This window comes from Artemia sp. Qi Xiang Cuo, chromosome 3 (genome assembly GCF_049724085.1).
Source record: "Artemia sp. Qi Xiang Cuo chromosome 3, ASM4972408v1, whole genome shotgun sequence".
NCBI classification, from domain to species: domain Eukaryota; kingdom Metazoa; phylum Arthropoda; class Branchiopoda; order Anostraca; family Artemiidae; genus Artemia; species Artemia sp. Qi Xiang Cuo.
Window position 1 is genome coordinate 27,060,487 of NC_142796.1, and position 20,235 is coordinate 27,080,721.

At 35.2% G+C, this 20,235-nt stretch overlaps 1 protein-coding gene across 3 annotated transcripts in view; it reads left to right on the plus strand.

The window, feature by feature from the left end:
- Positions 1-20,235, plus strand: part of LOC148953946 (brefeldin A-inhibited guanine nucleotide-exchange protein 3-like) — a 143,256-nt gene that overhangs the window by 3,930 nt on the left and 119,091 nt on the right. For all 3 annotated transcript variants that reach the window (XM_089086859.1, XM_089086860.1, XM_089086861.1), the window contains exons 2-4: positions 4,688-4,798; positions 12,846-12,979; positions 19,861-20,004. In XM_089086859.1, coding sequence (XP_088942985.1) covers positions 4,696-4,798; positions 12,846-12,979; positions 19,861-20,004 — 381 coding nt within the window. In that variant the 5' untranslated portion in view covers positions 4,688-4,695. The remainder of the gene's footprint in view (positions 1-4,687; positions 4,799-12,845; positions 12,980-19,860; positions 20,005-20,235) is intronic.

The following is a 20,235-nucleotide window of genomic DNA, read 5'->3' on the forward strand; positions in this document are numbered from 1 at the left end:
AACAGAAGAATGAAACTGTTTAATACTTTTTTTGGGCCTTGGCAATGGTTTATAGAGGTCTGGTGATGCCCATGTCCCACTTTTTAATAGTAAGCACCCAAGACCTGGCTCTAGACCTAAATTTGTAGGTCCAACAATTTCAGTTTATAAAACAGAAAATGTTTCAAAAATAATTTAAAAGTGATTTTAACTGATAAAACAGAAAACATATAAGGAATGCTTTTGTTCTAGGTAAAACTCCCATAATTTGTTGTATATGGGAAGAAGAGATGGTTCCACAGGATTGGGGAGACTCTATCATCCTTCCAGTCTTCTAAAAAGGCTAAAGACAAAATGCAGCAATTACTGCGGGATTTCCCTCATATGCATTGCTGCAAAAATATTTGCCATAGTGCTACATAATTGTTTTCATATCCAGCACAACACAAAGACAAGACCCAATCAAGTGGGAGTCTGCCCAGGCATGGGAACAATTGACCAATTATTTGTTTTAAGACAAACCCTTGAACACAGGGCAAAACACCAGAAACCAACAGCGTCTCTATTCATAGGTTATATTACAGCTTTTGATTCTGTTCTAAGGAATGGAATCTGGAGGGCCATGACATAGGATGGAGTACCAGGCAAGATAGTCAAACTTATATAAGCATATTACCAGCATATGTGAGCCCAAATTCAGATTGGTGGATAACTCTCCTCAATGTTCCAAACTGATTTTGGTGTTCAGCAGGGATGTATATTGTCTCCTGTCTTATTTAATTTCGTGATCAACTGGATTATGACCAGAGCAATGACGACTTTTTCAGGTATTGAAGTAAGTCCCAATTTTGTGACCACTGATCTGGACTACACTGATGATATTTGCTTGTTAGCTGAATCTTGTTCAGAAGCCCAATCTATGCTATTGAAGATAGCTGAAGAATCCTCCCTGGTCAGCCTGAAAATAAGCTCCCCAAAGACAAAAGTCATGGTGTCCAGTATATCATCTCAAGACCCTCCAATTTTACTAGAACAGTCGCCCATAGACAAGATATCTCTGGTAGACCCAATAGGAGGATGGACATCAGAAATATAGTCAAGAATGGCTTCAGCAACTGGAGTCTTCACCCAGCTAAGTCACTCACTATGGAACCAGAAAAATGTTTGTCTGAAGACAAGAATAAGGATTTACCAGGCCCTTGTTCAGTCTGTCTTACTCTACAGCTGTGAGGTATGGACTATGAAAGCATTCAACATTCAAGCCCTCAGCATATTTGATCATTCATGTTTAAGGAGAATCATTGACACTAAACTACGTGATTGTGTCAGCAATGTTGAACTCTGCAAAATCTGCTATCATTGTTCTGATTTGGCCACTATAATTAAACAAAGAAGACTCTGATGCCTGATGCCTCTGATGTCTGATACTCTGATGCCATACACTTTGCCGCCTACACCACACCTTCGTCAATAAAGCCCTCAGATGTACACCTCTTTCGGGATGGAAAAAGCAACATGGGGGACAAAAGAAAACGTGGCTTGCCTGTATAAAGGCTGACCTAGACCCAATCGGTGGCTTCAAGAAGTATTGACAAAGATGGGAAAAGTCCTTGCTTGATTTGATTGAGCCACTCGAAAACGACTGAGACTCTTGGCTTACTACAATGACGAAGCGACTGGACGCCAGGGAGAGCGGAAATGCTTGAGTCCTGCTACAAGTAAAGTACCCTCCCCATGTTTGTGTTAAGTCTTGTTTGTTTCAAGTTAAAATAGTTTTATGATTTTTTTTCTGCTCATTTTGGTTTTCAATTGGGATTTTTTCTTCATTTTAGAGAAACTTTCTGCTTACAAAACTTCTTTTTACTCAATCGTTTTTTCTTTTTTTTATTGCTTCGATTTTAGTATTGATTAATATTTTATTTGTTTGGTATGTAAGTTTACAAGTTCAGGAGTTTGGTTTGACCAGATGTAAATGACAAGTAAGAATGGTCAGAAGGCGTCATTGGTATTGTTGAGGAGTACTCTTAGGCACCTAGGACCAGCAGTTATTGAAGAACATAAGGGAAGTTCTTAGATAAAATAAGGGCCATTGTGAGCTGTGGTTGGGAAGTTTGGAAAAGGGGGGAAGATAAAAAGAGTATCTAGGACATTTTTGGGTGACTATTAGGTTTAAGTGGGAGGTTCAATAGTTTGGTGTTGAAGGGTGATCTAGGGTTGCTTTCATCACAGGTCAAAAGACTTGTTAGAATGATAGGATATGGCAGACAGGCCATCAACTCAGTAAATAATAGATTAGTAAATGCAGCTTATCTAGAGATGCTGCAGGATAGAAGAAAAAGTTCATGGGCAGTGTAGATAAGATCAATTTTAAATTGTTGTGGGTTATCAGGTGTTTAGAATGAAGGAATGGGGATAGGACTGAGTATACAAAATGTAACAAATTAGTAAAGGATATGTTGGAAGACCAGGAGATTCAGAGAAAAAAGCATTCCTTGCAGCTTACCAGCAATGGGAAGACGTCTTGAAAGATTTTTCAAGATACATTTTAAAATGGGTTTAAATAGCAATGAAATTAAGTAGTATATGTCAGGGAGAAGTTATTGTCTAGCTCTTGGAGAATTTATGAAATATTTAGGGATGGTAAGCTTGACAGATGGTCCTTACTCATGTTCTGGATGTGATGAAACTGGTAAGGATCTGCTTTGCTTTATAGCCTTTTCTGCGAAAATTCATACCAACTGTATCACTGCCCTTGCCTTGTGTGAGGAGAATATGGGACTACGGCAAACTATATGATGGGTGAAAAAAGAGTATGGCACCCAAAAACTCAATTGAGCTCATTCAAGTATACTACCTGTATACTAGAGCTTACGTCCAAGTTAACAGACAATTGCTGTTGCTATTTTTGATTGAATATAGAGTCAGGTAGGGGTGCATCTTATCCCCAGTCATTTTAACTTTTCTGTTGACTGGATCCTGAAAAGGATTATGGAAAGCTTCAGTGATGTTGAGATAACCCATATTTTTCCATAACTCACTTGGACTGTACCAACAACATTAGCCTTCTTTTTGCAACTTGATCAGAGGCACTGTCCATGCTGAATCTACCTGCTGACACCTTGGTACAAATGGGCCTGAAGATTAGCTCATCAAAGACTAAAGTCATGACAATGGTTACCTCCCAGAAAACCGCCTTAGGGTTTGATGGTTCTCCCATAGAAGCAGTGAAAGGATTTAAATACCTGGATTTGACTACTGAGTATCCTGGTGAATGCTTGTCTAAAATCTGTACAAATATGGTGAATGCTGCTGGAATATTTGCTCAGCTGAACACATGCCCCTGGAGACAAAAGAATATCCTATTTCAGATGAAAAATAAGGATATACAAGTTGCTAGTTTGATGAGCATTCTTATACAGTTGTTGAACTTTGTCTCTGAAAGCAAGCAATATCCAAGCTCTAAATGTATTCAATAACACCTCTCTGAGGAACATCAGGAGTAGGCGATGTAACAATAAAGTAGGATATGCAGACTTGCTAAAGAAGTGTTAACTTGAGCTTGGTATTAGAACTTTGATAAAAAAAAAGATGGTGCTGGTTGTTTGACCATGTCCTGAGATTGACTGAAAGAACTTTTGTCCACAGAGCCACTAAGTATACTCCCTTACCCAGGTGGAGGAAGAGACAAGGAGAGAAAAAGAAAACAAGGGGAGAAAATGGATAAGTGTTGTTGAAGCTGTCCTGGAACTGCCTGATGGATTCAGAAGGCAGGGAAGGAGATGTGAAAAGTCCTTGGTTGAATTGGTCAAGCCACTCAAAAGACAGGGATTCTTGGCATACTGCCATGAAAACGCTATTAGATGCCAAGAGAGCTAACGTTTGGATATGCTTCAAGTATAAAAAAGTATATTTGCTAAAATTTCAAAGCAGATTGGTCTAACAAATAATTGAATTTTTCATGCTAAGAATTATAGCCACACTTTTTTCCATAATTCATTGTTCTCTTTATGGTCCCTTTGGCTATGTCCATTTTCATCTTAGGCTGATTTGGTCCTATGTACATGCCTGGTAAGTTAATAGTCGATCAGAAACAAAGCAAGTTTGGGCCTGTTTTGGGCATGTTAAATCACTACAACAATGTTTTTTCAATAGCCTTTGTGTTTATTGAAGTTCCCTTGTCTCTATTTATTTGCCCTGTAAGTCTAAGCAAACCTGAAAAAAAAAATTTGTTTTTCCAGTTTCAGGTGCTGCATAGAGATACTAATAATCTTCAATATACTCTGTTTTCATTGAGGTCTATGCAACCCTGTCTATACTTTCTGTAAGTTACAAACCTATAAGAGACAAAAAAAGATTTATTTCTGGGTTTCACAAATCAATGCAGCCAAAATTTGTTTCAAATTTGTTTTCTGAATAGGGATGGGATTCTGAACAAGGATAAGAAAATGATCAAATTTTTAAATTGATTGGCCAAGAAAATTGTGAACTTTATTTCAAGCTGATTGGACTAACAAAATTTATGGTATTTTTTTTTGTGCATCACAAGTCTTTTGGTTTTTTGACTTGGACAACCAGAAACAATAAAAATCAAATGACTGGCTGAACAAAAATATTACAAATATTATTCTACTTGCATTTTCACTTTTTCTATGAATTACTTGTAATTTGGAATGCGTTAAAAAATAATCTAGCTTTTTTTTTATTTTAGCCTAAATAATGACTTGTATTAACCTTCAGCTTGAGTGTATTCTCCAGAAAATCAAAGAAGCCATCCCTATCTCAAATGCATGCTCAAAAACAGAAGCTGAAGATGCAATAAGTAAGTGTTACATTTTATTTAAGATGGAAGCGCTGTAGATTCTTGTTATCCTTTAAGCACCCTTAACATTTTGTCATCCATAACTATTTAAATTGACAACTTCTGCAAGATTAGGTTTGAATTAGGGACATTATTTGAAATTGTCTGGGCACAATTTATTTGAAACTGTGGGCACAATTGTCTAGAATGTTCCCAGAGTGGAGGGACATGGGTCCAATCTTTATCACATTTAAATTTTATTTTTTATTTTCTACTCAAAGGGTGCATTAGTAAACAAGGGTGCATGCATTAGTAAACATCATCCAACATTTCTGTTAGCTGACTTACCTTTGCTGAATAATATTGTATTCTCCAACTATTTAAGTAGCAAATATTGGTCAATTGCCCATTATGACTATCCTAAAAAGTGTAAATTTGAATTTCAAAATTTCCAATGACTTGTAATGTTTCGTTCAAAATTGCAACTACAATTTCAATAAATTGCAAAATTTCAAATCACTATTTGGAACTCCAATTTTCGAAACAAAATTTGAACCAAAAAAAATATAATGGTAATAAATTCGAAGACGTTGAGGAAGGATTAATAGCTTCATTTTACCGAATTTCCCACTGAAAATTTTGATTTCAAAAACGTAATCATTTCTGGAGCTCTGTTACATGTAATGTCCTCTTTGCAGACTTTTACATAAGCCACATCCATGTCATTAATATATGAGCATAAGCAGCTTGCTGCAGGTGGATAACCCTACCAATATCAATATAAGTGATACATGATCTGGTTCAGTGAGTATTGACTGATATGACACCCAAGCAAGCTAGTGATTACAGAAGACACAGAATAATTGAGTGATACGAACGCATATGACCTATTGGTCAAACGCATCAAACCCCAAACTACAACAACATAAGCTGCTTCTCAACTTTAATGGGTATTGCTTTTTCCTTCACAATCTTAATACTTTAATCAAATCATCATCATCCAGGTGATGACCATCATCACACTCACATCATTCAGAGAATAATGGCGCTGACAATTTTGTCTCCAAAAAGTCCACTCCAAACAATGACCTTTAATGAGTTTATAAATTGATCATAATAAATATTACAAGGATTTGTCATCTAGGGTTTGACAGTTTTACTTATTCCTCGGTGAACAACCAATCCGTTCATGAAAAGTAAGTAAAGAGCAACCTTCACAATAAAACTGAAAGTCATAATAATGAAATTTGGCTGACATCATATGCATAAAAAATTGTTTTTTCTTGTGATTTTAATTGTACCATGAATTATAAATTTACTCATCATAAATAAATAGCATAAAACAATTTGAATAACTTCAGAAAAAAGGAAAATATACCTCCAAAAAGAGGTTTGTTTGTGGTGAAAATTATATTTTTTAAGTTCAATGTGTCTGAGAACCTTAGAGTGGAAGTTTCAAACTCTTATTTATAAAAATAAGAACTTTTTTAGTTTTTCAAATATTTTTTTTCCAGGGTGATTATATTAAGCAATTAGTTGTAAAAGATTGGGAGAGCACTATTTCATACCCAAAATTAAAGTTCCAGTACCCCTTTTAAGCAATAATGAGATGGTGCGATAGGAATGCACATATTTTGTTCTGCAAAAAATAAATATCATCCTAATTAGAGTTTGCCAAATGATGAACCAAATTTTGAGGTAACCAACTGATTTGGAACTGACAAAAAGCTGAATCAAAATCAAGTTGCCATCAAGCCATGGCTAATTCGAGAAAAAAGCCAAGACAGATAGTCTGAGCGAGAGGGAAAGCTGGGAGGTTAGGTTATGTTATAACATCCCGCTTTCAGAGTCCATATCGTAGCACAATGGTGCGGTTTTTCCTAAATAAGTAGGAAAAACCTACATGAGTGACGTTGTTGAAAATAAGTAAATATATACAGTATATACAAAATTAATGGTTATTACAGACCATTTATCATGTAATACTGTATCATCAAGTATTGCATATTTGGGCACCAGCTAATACGGAGAGCTATTTGGATTATTTTTTTTGTGCCATGCTCCTTGTGATAATAACATTGTAATTCCCGTGCCCTCCCTTCCTCTAGCCGATACCCCTAGTCCAATATCTTTACAGAATTACCTCATAAACGTATGTTTGAACGCAGAAATACGAGGAAATGGGAATGGAGATTACAATAAAATATAAAATATAAATTACACTAATAGTAAATATATACAGTATATACAAAATTAATGGTTATTACAGACCATTTATCATGTAATACTGTATCATCAACTATTGCATAGTTGGGCACCACCTAATACGGAGAGCTATTTGGATTCTTTTTTTGATGCCCCTCGGTGCCATTTGGAATCTCTCGAGCAAAGTGGGAGAAAATGGGTTATGGCTGGTGATTTCAACTGCGATCCAGAAAAAGACAATATCCACTCTGACATTCTTATAAATAGCTTACCCAAGGTCTTGGCCAGACCAACTTTAAGCGTAAAGCAGGAAGGGCTGAGAGGGCAACCTCATCACATACAGAATATTTTGGGCTTTAAAATGGACTCTTTAAAAGCTTACCCGCTTGTTTTTAATTAACAACTTTGCTGATAATTCTTTCCTTGTATATGTTGCAAGGCCTCCAGACGGACGCCCTGCCGTCAACTTTCACCACAAACAAACCTATTTTTGGAGGCATTTTTTCCTTTTTTCTGAAGTTATTCAAATTTTTTTATGCTATTCATTTATGATATAATTCATGAATGTTGTACATTTAAAATCCCAAGAAAATTTTTTTTTTATGCATATGATGTCAGCCAAATTTCATTACTATTACTTTAAGTTTTATTGTCAAGGTTGCTTTTTACTTACTTTTCATTAACGGATTGGTTGTTCACTGAGGAATAAATAAAACTGTCAAACCCTAGGTGACAATTCCTTGTAACATTTATTATGATCCATCTATAAACTACGATATTTACTACGGTAAAGGCACCTAGAGCTTCAAAACTGTTTTAGGCCTTCAGATAAATTTGGGGGGTATTTATCACTTTAAGTTCCTTTCTTTTGGAGCAACAAGAATTTGATATGGGAGCTATAAGAAATGGGGAGGGGGACATTTTGTAGCTGTGAGTTGTAATGTCCTTCTTCAGTTTGGTTTGAATTTAAAAAAATTAAAAATAAAATTTGAATTCGTTGATCATTCAAAATTTTGAAGTTTGAATTTGTACTTTCCAGTATAGCTAGAATACAGTTGAATCCGACTTTACTGTAAGCATGAGTGTATACTAGCCAAACTTTTATTTAAAAAAGAAGGGAAGATCAGGCCAAAAAAATCTGGATAATTTTGTGTTTTTGAATGAATTTCTTGTGTTGTCTTGAATTATAATTTATTTCATAAGAATATTTAACCATAAGGGGACCACGAATGTTCTTGCACGCTCTAAATAATATTCCAAGATTCAAGAGCCTTTAGAACACATCAAGCACTCTTATGGATGAAAACTCTAATAGTTTTTCAGTTCATTCGTTATTTTAGACTCTGAGTCAGTTTCGTTTTTGCTTGAGCTTAGATGCTTGTCAAACTGGTGATCAGAATCTGGCTCGTATTCTTAAGAATTTAAGCTGCTTTTCTTTGGTCCTTCCTTAGGGCTAAACCTTTTTTGGCAAAATATTACAATCAAAGAATGGGACATAAAAATCGCATGTTAACGTGATAATTATAATAGAAGCTCATGCCGGATTAATATTTGTGTCTGGTTTTCTGCGGTTGTTTGCATCTGATTTTCAGCCTAAAATGTGAGAAACTAAAATAAATTTTGAAAAATTAGAGTTAATCATGAATAGATCTATAAAAGCTCTAAGCTTGAATATTAATGGGTGCTACAATAAATAGAAGGCTCTGGATGATTTCCTTAAACTATATGATATGATACTCATTCAGAATTGTATGATCTGTGGATTGAATTTAAATTATTTCAATAGATCCAAGTCGAATTACCTGTTCATACAGCTTGCTAAGTTAACGGCAGGATGTCCGTCTGGAGGCCTTGCAGCATACACAAGGAAAGAATTATCAGCAAAGTTATCAATTAAAAACAATAACTTTTTGTCTTTTTTTGCTGTGGGTACTGAGTTAATAAATGTATATATGCCTAATAATTATAATAGTGCTATCCCGCTGACAAAGTTTTCTAAAGCATCTGACGCCCTTTGGTGCCATTTGGACTCTTTCAATCATAGTGCAAGAAAATGGGCTGTGATTGATGATTTTAACTGTGACCTAGAAAAAGACAATATTCACTCTGAACTTTTTATAAATAGTTTAGCCATTTTCTTTCAAATCAGGCCGAAGTCTTTGCATTTTACCTGTATCCATTCTAGTGGCCATACATCCAATATTGACCATGTTCTGTCGTTTAGATCCATTCCCTGTCCCCCCGCACAGTATACACAGATGATCCAATTAGCGATCATCTTGGACTATCTTTTCATTGACAGCTATCACAGAACATTAATATTCAAAAGACATGAAGGTGGGTGCAGAAGAAGAATTGGAATAAATGCGATGCTGATTTGCATATGGCCACTGTCTCCTCAATTCTTTCTTGCATCTAAGTCCCATTCCACTTACTATGTTCCAGTCTTCCTGAAGCATCTGCCACGATTGCTCTTAACACTTACTACTATCAGATTGTTCATGCCAAGTGGCCGAATTAACAGCAGTCCCTACTAGGAGTGTCAATATTCGCACAGAAAAACTAAGATGGTCCAAGTCTGTTGAGCTTCAGATAGCAAAGCAACGAGCAAAAATATGGCTGAGCATTTGGATTGTATGTGGAAGACCCGTATATGGGAATGTTTTTGAGTTGAAACGGAAAACTAAACGGAAATATAAAGCTGAGCTGAAAAAATACCGTAGTATTGGACAACATTTCACCGGAAATAAGACAACGTGGCAAAATATAATCCGAACCGATGGAAGTTCACCTAGTTCTCCTATGACTATGGATGATTGGAATTCTTATTATACGTCAGTTTACAGGATTGAAAATCTTACCATAAGCAAATATTATGAGGAGAAGATTACTAGCTGGCTTGGACGTTTTTCAGGACAGGATTGCGTTGTCGCAATATCCCTGAAACTGGTCAAAACCGCCGTAAGAAAAGCTCGTCTAAGGTAAGAATGAGATAGACGCTGAAGGCCTTTCAATAATGCACTTTAAAAACTTACCTGATAGCTTTTATTCTCATCTCCAACTTCTTTTCCAAATTTGCGTCACTAGGGGCATTGTTCCTGACAGTTTTCTAAAAGGAATTATAACATCGGTTGCGAAGAAAAGGAAAAATATTAATGATTATAAATCTTACAGACCTATCAGTGTATCGTGCATTTTGAGTAAAATATTTGAATATGCTATTTTTTCCAAGCTAGATACCGGACTTTTTGGAGATAACCAGCTTGGATTCCAAAAAGGGGTTGGTTGCCCAGAAGTACATAGATTACTAGCAAACGTGCTACTGGATTCGGAGATTAAAAAGTCACCTCTTTATGTGTGCACTGTTAATGTATCGAAAGCGTTTGATATTATTAGTCACATGCAATCTCTTGACGTTCTATTGCACAGCGGCGTAAGTGTGAGTATCGTCAAAACTATAAAATTTTGGTACGAGAATTCAACAGTATCTGCCAGGGCCGTATCCAGGATTTTTGTTCAGGGGGGTTTTTACTACTTTTTTACTCAGTTTTCGACTAATTTTGCTGATTTTTACCTAGGTTTTACTAATTTTCGACTTATTTTCGAGTCGGTCAAAAATTTCGGGGGGGGGGGTTCAAACTGGGTAACCCCCCCCCCTGGATACGGCCATGGTATCTGCCAAATGGAGAGATACAGTTTCCCAGCCCATAAAAGTCAAATGAGGCGTGAGGCAAGGCAGTGTTCTTAGTCCTGTCATATTTAAACATGCAATTTCTCAGATTCTGAACCATATCTCTTCATCTCTTCTACTTCACGGTACCGACTTATCCTATATAGCTTACGCCGATGACGTTCTTCTTTTCAGCAGATCGAATATAGACTTGCAAGACAACTCAAACAGACTGTAAAACGAATTTCAGTCAATCGGACTTTCTATTAATATTGAAAAGTGCGAGTTTCTAGCTTTAAACACGGCTAAGAGCGATAGTGTCTCCCTTGTAAATCATTCAGTCCCTGCTGTGTCAGATTTGAATTACTTCGGGCTAATGATTTCCGAATTGTTCCACAAAACCAGGAAATCCATTGTGAAGCACACAACAACCGCCATTAAACGTGCTTACGGTATTGTTGTTCCAAATTGGGGGCGATACTCCAGGAAATTACTTGCTTATATTTATCGCTCAGTTTGCCAACCTCACGTCATTTACCTCGCCGGTGCAGCTCATCTACTCGCCGAGAGTGAAATAGATAAAATTAATAAGTGCTATTCTAGATACGCAAAGTTTCTGTTGTTTATTCTTAAGCGGCACTGAAATTCCCGTCTTGAAAAATTTGGAATTATGAATCCTGTCAAAGAATCGTTGAGAATCCGTGAGAAGTTTGTGATAAAAGTGATACTGAATAGACGACGTTTTTCTTCAATAAATAATTTAGGTGTTTCTTTTTATTGGTGTATTTAGTTTTTTACTTTTATTTTTCCATACTCCACTATAATCTTTTGTAGATGGTAGGTAAATAAATCATTATTATTATTATTATATCCGATTTTATACAGCAGAAAATTTCAAAACAGCACAAATATCCAATGGTAGACTCAGTGCACTCAGTATAAGTAATAACAAATGTGAAGAGGCCAAATGTCAATCCTATGGTAGCAGATATAATACTAGATGGCAGATAGAATGGGAAAACTTCCCAAGTTTTGGATTGATCCATCTTTTTCAAGGAAATATATAAGATCCCCAATAAATAATATAGAAAGCGAAACTAAAACACAAGAATTTGTAGCAATAGTTTCTGGTCACAGTGGGACTCCCTCGAATAACTTGCTTCCAGTTTGTGTTAAATTTGAAGTTAAAGACAAGAATAAGAAATTAGCAGCTTAATATTGCAAAAGATACATTGCTTGAATGGGAACGGCTTTATTCCCAAAGTCTATGATGAAACGTTTGCGATTTGTTTTTTTCACTTAGGCCTCGCTTCACAGATATGAATGTATAAAATGCCAAAGAGATATTTGACAAAATACAAAAGTGAGATATTTAACAACCAAACCTCTAAAAAAAGTTATTATTTATTTTTTAGAAAGAAAAGAAGACTGTGATTGTATCCAAATTAGATCCCTTAGTTTTGAATAGTGAATAGATAGAAGTTTGGTAGACTAAGACTTAAGTTCTTTTATTAGCTTAAAATCTATGTTTGGTCATCAGAGAATCAAGAATTTGGTAGTTAAATGACAAAAAGAGGAGACAGATGGGGCTAATTGCATGCTATCTCACCCTGTCTTGAAAAGTCCTATTTAAAGAAATCCAAGCTCTGATTATAATTATTTTCATGTAAGGACATGATGTCCTTTTTATTTAAGATTTACTTATATACTTAAGATTTGGCGGATTTTTGTTATGTAATTTTGCATATTTTTGTGAAAGCAACTACGTTTTACTAAAGAATATAATTAAATCCGTTGACTCATGTCTAGGGGGAGAGCACTTACCAGTCGGAAGTAAAAAATGACAACTTTTAGGCATGAAGGCAATGCTGATATCAGTGTTTCCATTTGCAATTTTTTTTTTTTTTTTTTTTTTTTTTTTTTTTTTTTTTTTTTTTATGAAAAATTTCAGTTAATCTAGATGGCAAAATAGATGAGTATTTCTGACTTCTGGGACGTGATTTTGTCTTTTCTGAAACCAAAGGATTTTATAGCAAGCTTTTATGGATTACTATTAAATTACCGCTAATGACAAAAGGCGAGAATAGGGCGTGTCTATAAATTCAATTGGTTGTGGGTTTCTACTTTTTTTGTCAGTAAGTCTTCTCTATGAAAGATGGTATGAAGATAATTTTTTATTTGTAACTTTTGCAGAGTTGCTGGTTTCCCAACATGGATTGCTGAGGACCCCACCGTGTGAACTGCGCCATAAGGTCTTAAATATTTTCAGAGCAGGTTTTTCTAGTAACAACAAATCGTTGACGGAGTGGAGCATTTCTGGAACACTGGTATTACATTTTGTTTAAAGCTAGTAATGCAATTTAAGAAGTATTATGTGCATTGCAAAGCAGCTAGATGTGTAGAAGCAGATTTGGCACCTTCAGCACTTTTGACTGTAATTATAGACGGCTTTAAATTGAAATTTAGAAAATGTACATTGAAGCATTGTTTCTTCACTGAGGCCTTGCCTCACAGGCATGAATGTAGAATGACGCTACTTTTTTGAATTTTGACTTGGAGACTGAGGCTATGTAATTAGGTCTCAAATAGCTCTAAACTGATTGACTATTGAAGATTTTTACTTGATTTTCTACTTATTTAGGCCAAACGTTTTGGTCTATGATGCATGGAAGATTAGCCAGTGTCACTCCGTATTCTGACGTGCTCTTGAAGAGCCTATTTTATTATTCACGTATAGCTTGTTATCATAGGCAGCGCAATCGCGCTACCCAAGTAAAGAACGATGTTGGCACACTCTATTATTTATTCATTTTTGTTTTTTTTTTCCAAACCAGGGCACTTCGTATCGAAGAAGTTTTCGTAGATACTTTTAAAGGGCTCATTCGATTGGAATGGCTAGTGCCCTTTTTAATAGTCGAAAGTGATTAGAATGCAGCTAACACCCCTTCCACGCCCACCATTTCCCCAAACACTTCCAATCAAAATTTTGAGATAGCCATTTTGTTCAGTGTAGATGATTTCCTGATAGGAATTATGTTTTTGAGGAGGACACTCCCCCTTGGCCCTCAGGGCAAAAGCAGTAAGTTGTGCACTGGGGTCATATAAGGTTCTTATAGAGAGTGTTGTCGTAGAAATTTTAAAAGAGTCTCGTTCAATTTGAAATTCAAACGACTAGTACCCTTTTCAATAATCAAAAGTGATTGAAGGGCAACTAACCCCCTCTCACGCCCACCTTTTCCCCAAACATCCAATCAAAATTTTGAGATAGCCATTCTATTCAACATAGTTGAAATTTTGGAAACGAGGTCTTTGAGGATGACAACCCCCAAACAGCCCTAAGGGCTCGGGCTTTAAGTTATTCCCTGGGGGCATATAAGGTTTTATAGAAATTGTGGTCGCAGAAACTTCAAAAAGGGCTCATCTGACTGAAAATTGAAATGGATAATGCCCTTTTAATAGTCGAAAGTTATTAGAGTAACTAACCCCTTCCCACGCTCACCATTTATCCAAACAGATTCAATAACAGTTTTGAGACAGCCATGTTGTACAACATAGTTAAAAGATCTGGAACTTAAGTCTTTGAGGATGATAAGCCACTTAAAGCCCTCAGGGCATGGGTTACAAGCTATACCCTGGGGGTATATAAGGTTTCTATTGAAAGTTTTGTCAGAGAAACTGGAAAAGTGGCTCATTCGATTGGAAATTGAAGTGGCTAGTGCCCTTTTTAATAGTCGAAAGTAATTGGAGGGCACTTAGCCCCCTCTCACGCCGACCCTTTCCCCAAACACATACAATCAAAATTTTTAGGTAGCCATTTTTTTCAACGTAGTTAAAAGTTTTAGAAATTAGATCTTTGAGGATGATAACCCCCTCCGATGGCCTTGCAGCAAGGGTTGTAAGGTATGCCCTGGGGGCATATAAGGTTTTTATACATAGTGATATTGTAGAAACTTTAAAAAGGGCTCATTCGATTGGAAATTAGAGGGGTTTGTGCCCTTTTTAACAGTCGAAATTAATTGGAGGATAACTAACACCTCTCTGGAAATTATCTTTTTGAGACTGAATCTCCTCTCGCAGCTATCAAGGCAGAGTTGGAAGTTGTGCCCTGGGGGCACATAAGGTTTTTTATAGAGAGCCTTGTTGGAAAATCTTTCAAAAGGATTTATTTGGATGGAAATTGAAATGGCTAGTGCCCTTTTTATTGGTCGAAAGGGATTGGATGGCAGTAAACCCCCCTCTTACGCCCACCATTTTCCCAAACACATCCAATCAAAATTTTAAGATAGCCATTTTGTTCAATGAAATTATGTCTTTGAGGATGACAACTCCTTCACAGCCCTCAGGTCAAGGGTTGTAAGTTATGCCCTGGGGCATTTAAGGTTTTTATAGAAAGTGTTGTCGTAGAAACTTCAAAAAGGACTCATTCGATTGGAAATTGAAAGGGTTAGTGCTCTTTTTCATAGTCGGAAGTGATTGGGGGGGGACTAACCCCCCTCTCATGCCCAGCATTTCCCCAAACACATCCGATCAAAATTTTGAGATTGCAATTTTCTTCAACGTAGTTGAAAGTTCTAGAAATTAGTCCTTTGAGGATGTCAACCTCCCTCCCAGTCCTCAGGGAAAGAGTTTTAAGTTATGCCCTGGGGCATATAAGGTTTATTGAAAGCGTTGTCATAGAAACGTCAAAAGGGCTCAGTTGACTGGAAATTTAAAGGGCTAGTGCTTTTTTTAATAGTTGAAAGTGATTGGAGAGCAACTAACACCCCTCTCACGCCCAAAATTTCCCCAAACACATTCAATCAAAATTTTGAGATACCCATTTTGTTCACAATAGTTGAAATTACTAGAAATTAGTACATTTAGGAAGACAACTCCCTCACATCCCAATGGGCCGGTGTTTTAATTTATACCCTGAGGTTATATACGAATTCTATGGATAGCGTTGTCGTAGAAACTTCAAAAAGCGCCCAATTAACTGGAAATTGAAAAGCATAGTGCCCTTTTTAAAAGTGATTGGAAGGCTTGACATTTTTATTGTAAAGATTGATGTGGGTACAATGTATTATTATTTTATTTATTTTATTTTTTTAGACCAGGGCACTTCGTATCGAAGGAGTTGTCTTAGGAACTTCGAAAAGGGCTCATTCGATTGAAAATAGAAAGGGCTAGTGCCCTTTTTAATAGTTGAAAGTGATTGGAGGGCAACTAATCCCCCTCCAACGCCCACCCTCCCATTAAATTAAAATGCACTGTGTTAATGCTAATTCCCAATAAGGCATCTCAGCAATATCCCAAGAACGACTGAGGGTATTATGTTCAAATTTTCGGGGCTACTTCTGCTCTTAAAATTTAACAAAATCAAAATAGCGTAAGTGTATCCAAGCTATCAAAGAAAGTAAACAGACTGTAAACTATAGACAGACTGTAAACAGACTGTAAACTATTAGAAAAACGAACAGATTTAAAGAATTATTTTCTTTTTTCCTGAAAAGACTATGTCAATATAAAACGAACACAAATTAATTAAAACTTTTTCCACAAAATAATTTTTTCAAAGAAAATTACAGAACTCCATTAAACCAAAAAAAAAAAATAAAAAAACCCAACAAAAAAAAAAATAAAAAAAAAAAAAATAAAAAGCTAAATTTAAAGCTAAGCTTACCTTACTGCTAATTTAAATTTACCTCCATTTACCTAAATTTACCTTAAAGCTAAATCAAAGCTAAATTTACCGGCCATTAGTCTCATTACTTAATTTTGTCTTTTCGCTTTAGTTTCTGTTTAAACAGATTTCATGGTTACATTAATTTAACTTAATTTTACCTAATGTACCATGAATTTAAATTTACCTTAACTTATGAACATTAACCTTAAAGCTAGATTTACCAGTCACTAGTTTCATTATTTAATTTTGTGTGTCTATTGTAGCTCCCCTCTTGACGGTTTTGATAGTTACATTAATTTACCTTAATTTTGCCTAAATTATCGTAAATTTAAATTACCAAAATTAACCTTAGAGGTAAATTAAGCTAAATTTACAAGCCACTAGTCTCATTATTTAATTTTGTGTGTCTGTTTAAGCTCCCCTCTTTGCAGATTTCCTAATTATATTAGTTTACCTTTATTTTACCTATTTTACCATGAATTTAAAATTACCTTAACATACAAAATTTACCTTGAAGCTAAGTTTACCAGCCACTAGTCTAATTATTGAAATTTGTGTGTCCGTTTAAGACTTAAACTTTATGTTTCCCTCCTAGTTAAATTAATTTACCTTGATTTTACCTAGTTTATCAGGAACTTAAATTTACCTTAACTTACGAAAATTTACCTTAGAGCTAATTAAACCTAAATTTACCAGTGCCTAGTCTCATTTTTTAATTTGGTATGTCCATTTTAGTTCTCTTCCTAACAGATTTCATAGTTACAATTACAATGACTTTCTTCTTTTTTTTTGTTGCCGAAATATTTCGGAAGGAATTTGTCCCACATCAAAATATATTCTCCAACTGAAGTGCAATTTCGACCTATTGCCATTTGTTTCTAGCGGTTCTCAGAGCTCCTCCATGAGGCCTTCATTGCGAGTAACCTTGATGGGGATAAATCTGTATAAAAATTATAATATAAGCAGGTTTACCTCAATGGCACAACTCATAAGAGACGATCTTTCAAAAGATTTGACCATTATTTTGAAGAGACTCATATCCGCATTGTTTAGTTCATACATTACTGCCACTCCCCCCCCCCCCAAAAAAAAAATTAAACCAAAAATTAGCAAAAATAAAATCAAATAATCTACCAACCGTGAAACTACCACAAATCAGCATCGATAAATAAAGGAAACCCAAAACGAGCAGAAATTACAATAAATAACCGAATCAAGCTAAAAAACGAGCAGAAATTAACTTGAGTTGGGCTCGAAACCCCTATGCCTTCCCAAGGCCAGAACATAATTTGCAGTTTACTGAAGAAATATAAATGTTTTTACTTTTATAACTTTAATAGATCAAATAATATTAACATTTTGATTACTAAATATCAGTATTTGCTTAGTAAACTGACAATGCACATTCATTTGGATTTTTTTCAGTAAAGTGCAAATTTTGTTCTGGTCTTGGGAAGGCATAGGGGTTTTGAGCCCTACTCATGTTAATTTCTGCTCGTTTTGAGGTTGACTCGGTTATTTATTGTAATTTCTGCTCGTTTTGAGTTTGCCTCGGTTATTTATTGTAATTTCTGTTCGTTTTGGGTTTCATTTATTTATCGATGCTGATTTGTGGTAGTTTCTCGCTTGGTAGATTTTTTTATTTTATTTTTGCTCATTTTTGGTTTAATGGAGTTCTTTAATTTTTCTTTGAAAAACTTATTTTGTGGAAAAAGTTTTTTTTAATTAAGCTATTAAAATGCCCACATCTACAGTAGCAAAGGTACCGTTGAACTATAATTTCAGGTGTTTCTATAATAAAAAAATATATGGTGACGGAGTTCTTTATCTATTTAATCAGGGTCCTTTGTAAGTTGTCTCTTTGCAATGATCTCTGTGTGATTGCTTTCGCGGCTTTAATAGCATGAGTCTATGCAGATATCAGAATGGGTGGAAGCACACGTATTCAACAGCTTATTTTTCAGGGGAAAGGGTGACGTTTTGGTGGGAACAGGAATCTAAAACAACGCCAAAAATTTCCAAGTTGTCCAAAGATGTCTTATCAATATGCGGTTCGCATAAACTACGTTTTATCTAAAAAAAATTTTAGCCACTTTTGAGTGGTTTAAAGCTCTTTTCTTAAATTCCCATGAAATTGTTTTCGCATGAACTTCTACAATTAAGCTAAGCCGACATAATAGTTAGTGCTTCTGAATCGACTGCGATGGGAGATTTTTTTTTCACTAAACAGTTTTTTTTATGCGTGTTTTTATACTTTGAAGAGTTGAGTTAACGCTTTAAAGAGTTTTGAACAGTTGGTTTTTACGCTTTATAATAAATTAGTGATGCTACAAATTACTCAACCAACTGATTCTTTTTTCTTTTTTATACAAATTGTTAGGTTCATCAAAGGATGGTGCTAATACTGGTGCTTGGAAAAGAGCTAAAATTGGAATTACTAAATTAACTAAAATAAGCACCAGAAAAATCTTAGGGAGGCTGGTGTCCCCCCCTCCAAGCCCCCTGGATCCGCCAGTGGGTGAGGCAGAAAACGCCTAGTTCTGCTGCAAAATGGCTTAAGTAGTTGATTTTCGTTTATAAGAAATGATTTTTGTTTATTTGGTTTTGTTATGGCAAGCGAGAGTTTTTAGTTTGGCATATTGTTCCATGTGTCCTGTTTTCTCTAGCCATCTGGGTTTCAGATATTTCCCTTCATAATTTTGGCTTTTCCCTGTAATCAGTTAAAAGAAAAATTTTCACAAAAGAGCATTAAGCTACATTAAACCAAAGACGAGCAGAAATAAAAACAATTAATAATTCAAAAGTAAAACGAATATAAAACATTATCAATAAGCATAGAAACCCAAAACGACCAGAAATTACAATAAATAATCAAGTCAGACTTAAAAAGCACAGGAATTGTATATCGCATGCGTAATTCCAAGTTTTTTTGCCTGCGCCTTTTTAACTTATTTTTTTCCCTAGCAGAAATAAAACAACTCCAGTGAATTTTCTACCGGCATGTAGAGTATATTTTTCGACCTCCCACTTTGGATAAGTAATTCTTGGGTCGATAGGTGATATTTAGCATCATGGATTCCAATGCTGCCACTGACATATGCATTGCAGCATATAAACACCATATATATATAACTAAACACCTCTGTTTTAAAGTAATAATTATATTAAGTGTTTTGCATCAATTTTGTGTTTGTACTATGTTTTATAATTTCGCTTTAGTTTTGTTGTTATTTTTCCTCCCTTTTCTCTTTTTAAGAGAATATATTTTGTTGTTGTCTCCTCTTTTAATTTCGCTTTAGTTTTGTTGTTATTTTTCATCCCTTTTCTCTTTTTAAGAGAATATATTTTGTTGTTGTCTCCTCTTTTAATCTGTAAAATTTTAAAGGCTAGTGCCAAAACCTAGCCCGGACATACTAGAATTCCAATAACCACTTAATACGTTTAGCAGAAAATGGGTTGACTAAGAGGGGAAGTAAATAATATTGTGTGTGCATCTCAACAGCCTTCTGTTTCTTTTGATTCAGAATCTTTGTTTCTATTCAGGCCTTGCTGAAAGACAACAGACTTTATGTTAGCGATTTTGACCCAGTTGATGATGATGAATTTTGGTTGACGAGTCAGATTTTGAGCATGACGAGCTCCGTACAACGACAAAATATCGACGTTTTTCAAAATGGAATTTTTAGAGTGAGTTTCAATTTGGCCTTTATTCAAAGAAATTAAAAGGCTAAACGCATAAAAATAATAACAATAAAGCTTTTACTTGAAATATAAATCTTAAGGTAGGACAAATACCATATATAATTTTATCCTAAGTCCCATCAACAGATAAATTATGGATTAGATGATTTGCAAAACTACAAAAAATGGATGATTTACAATGAAATATAGAAAATAGATGATTTGCAATGAAAAAAA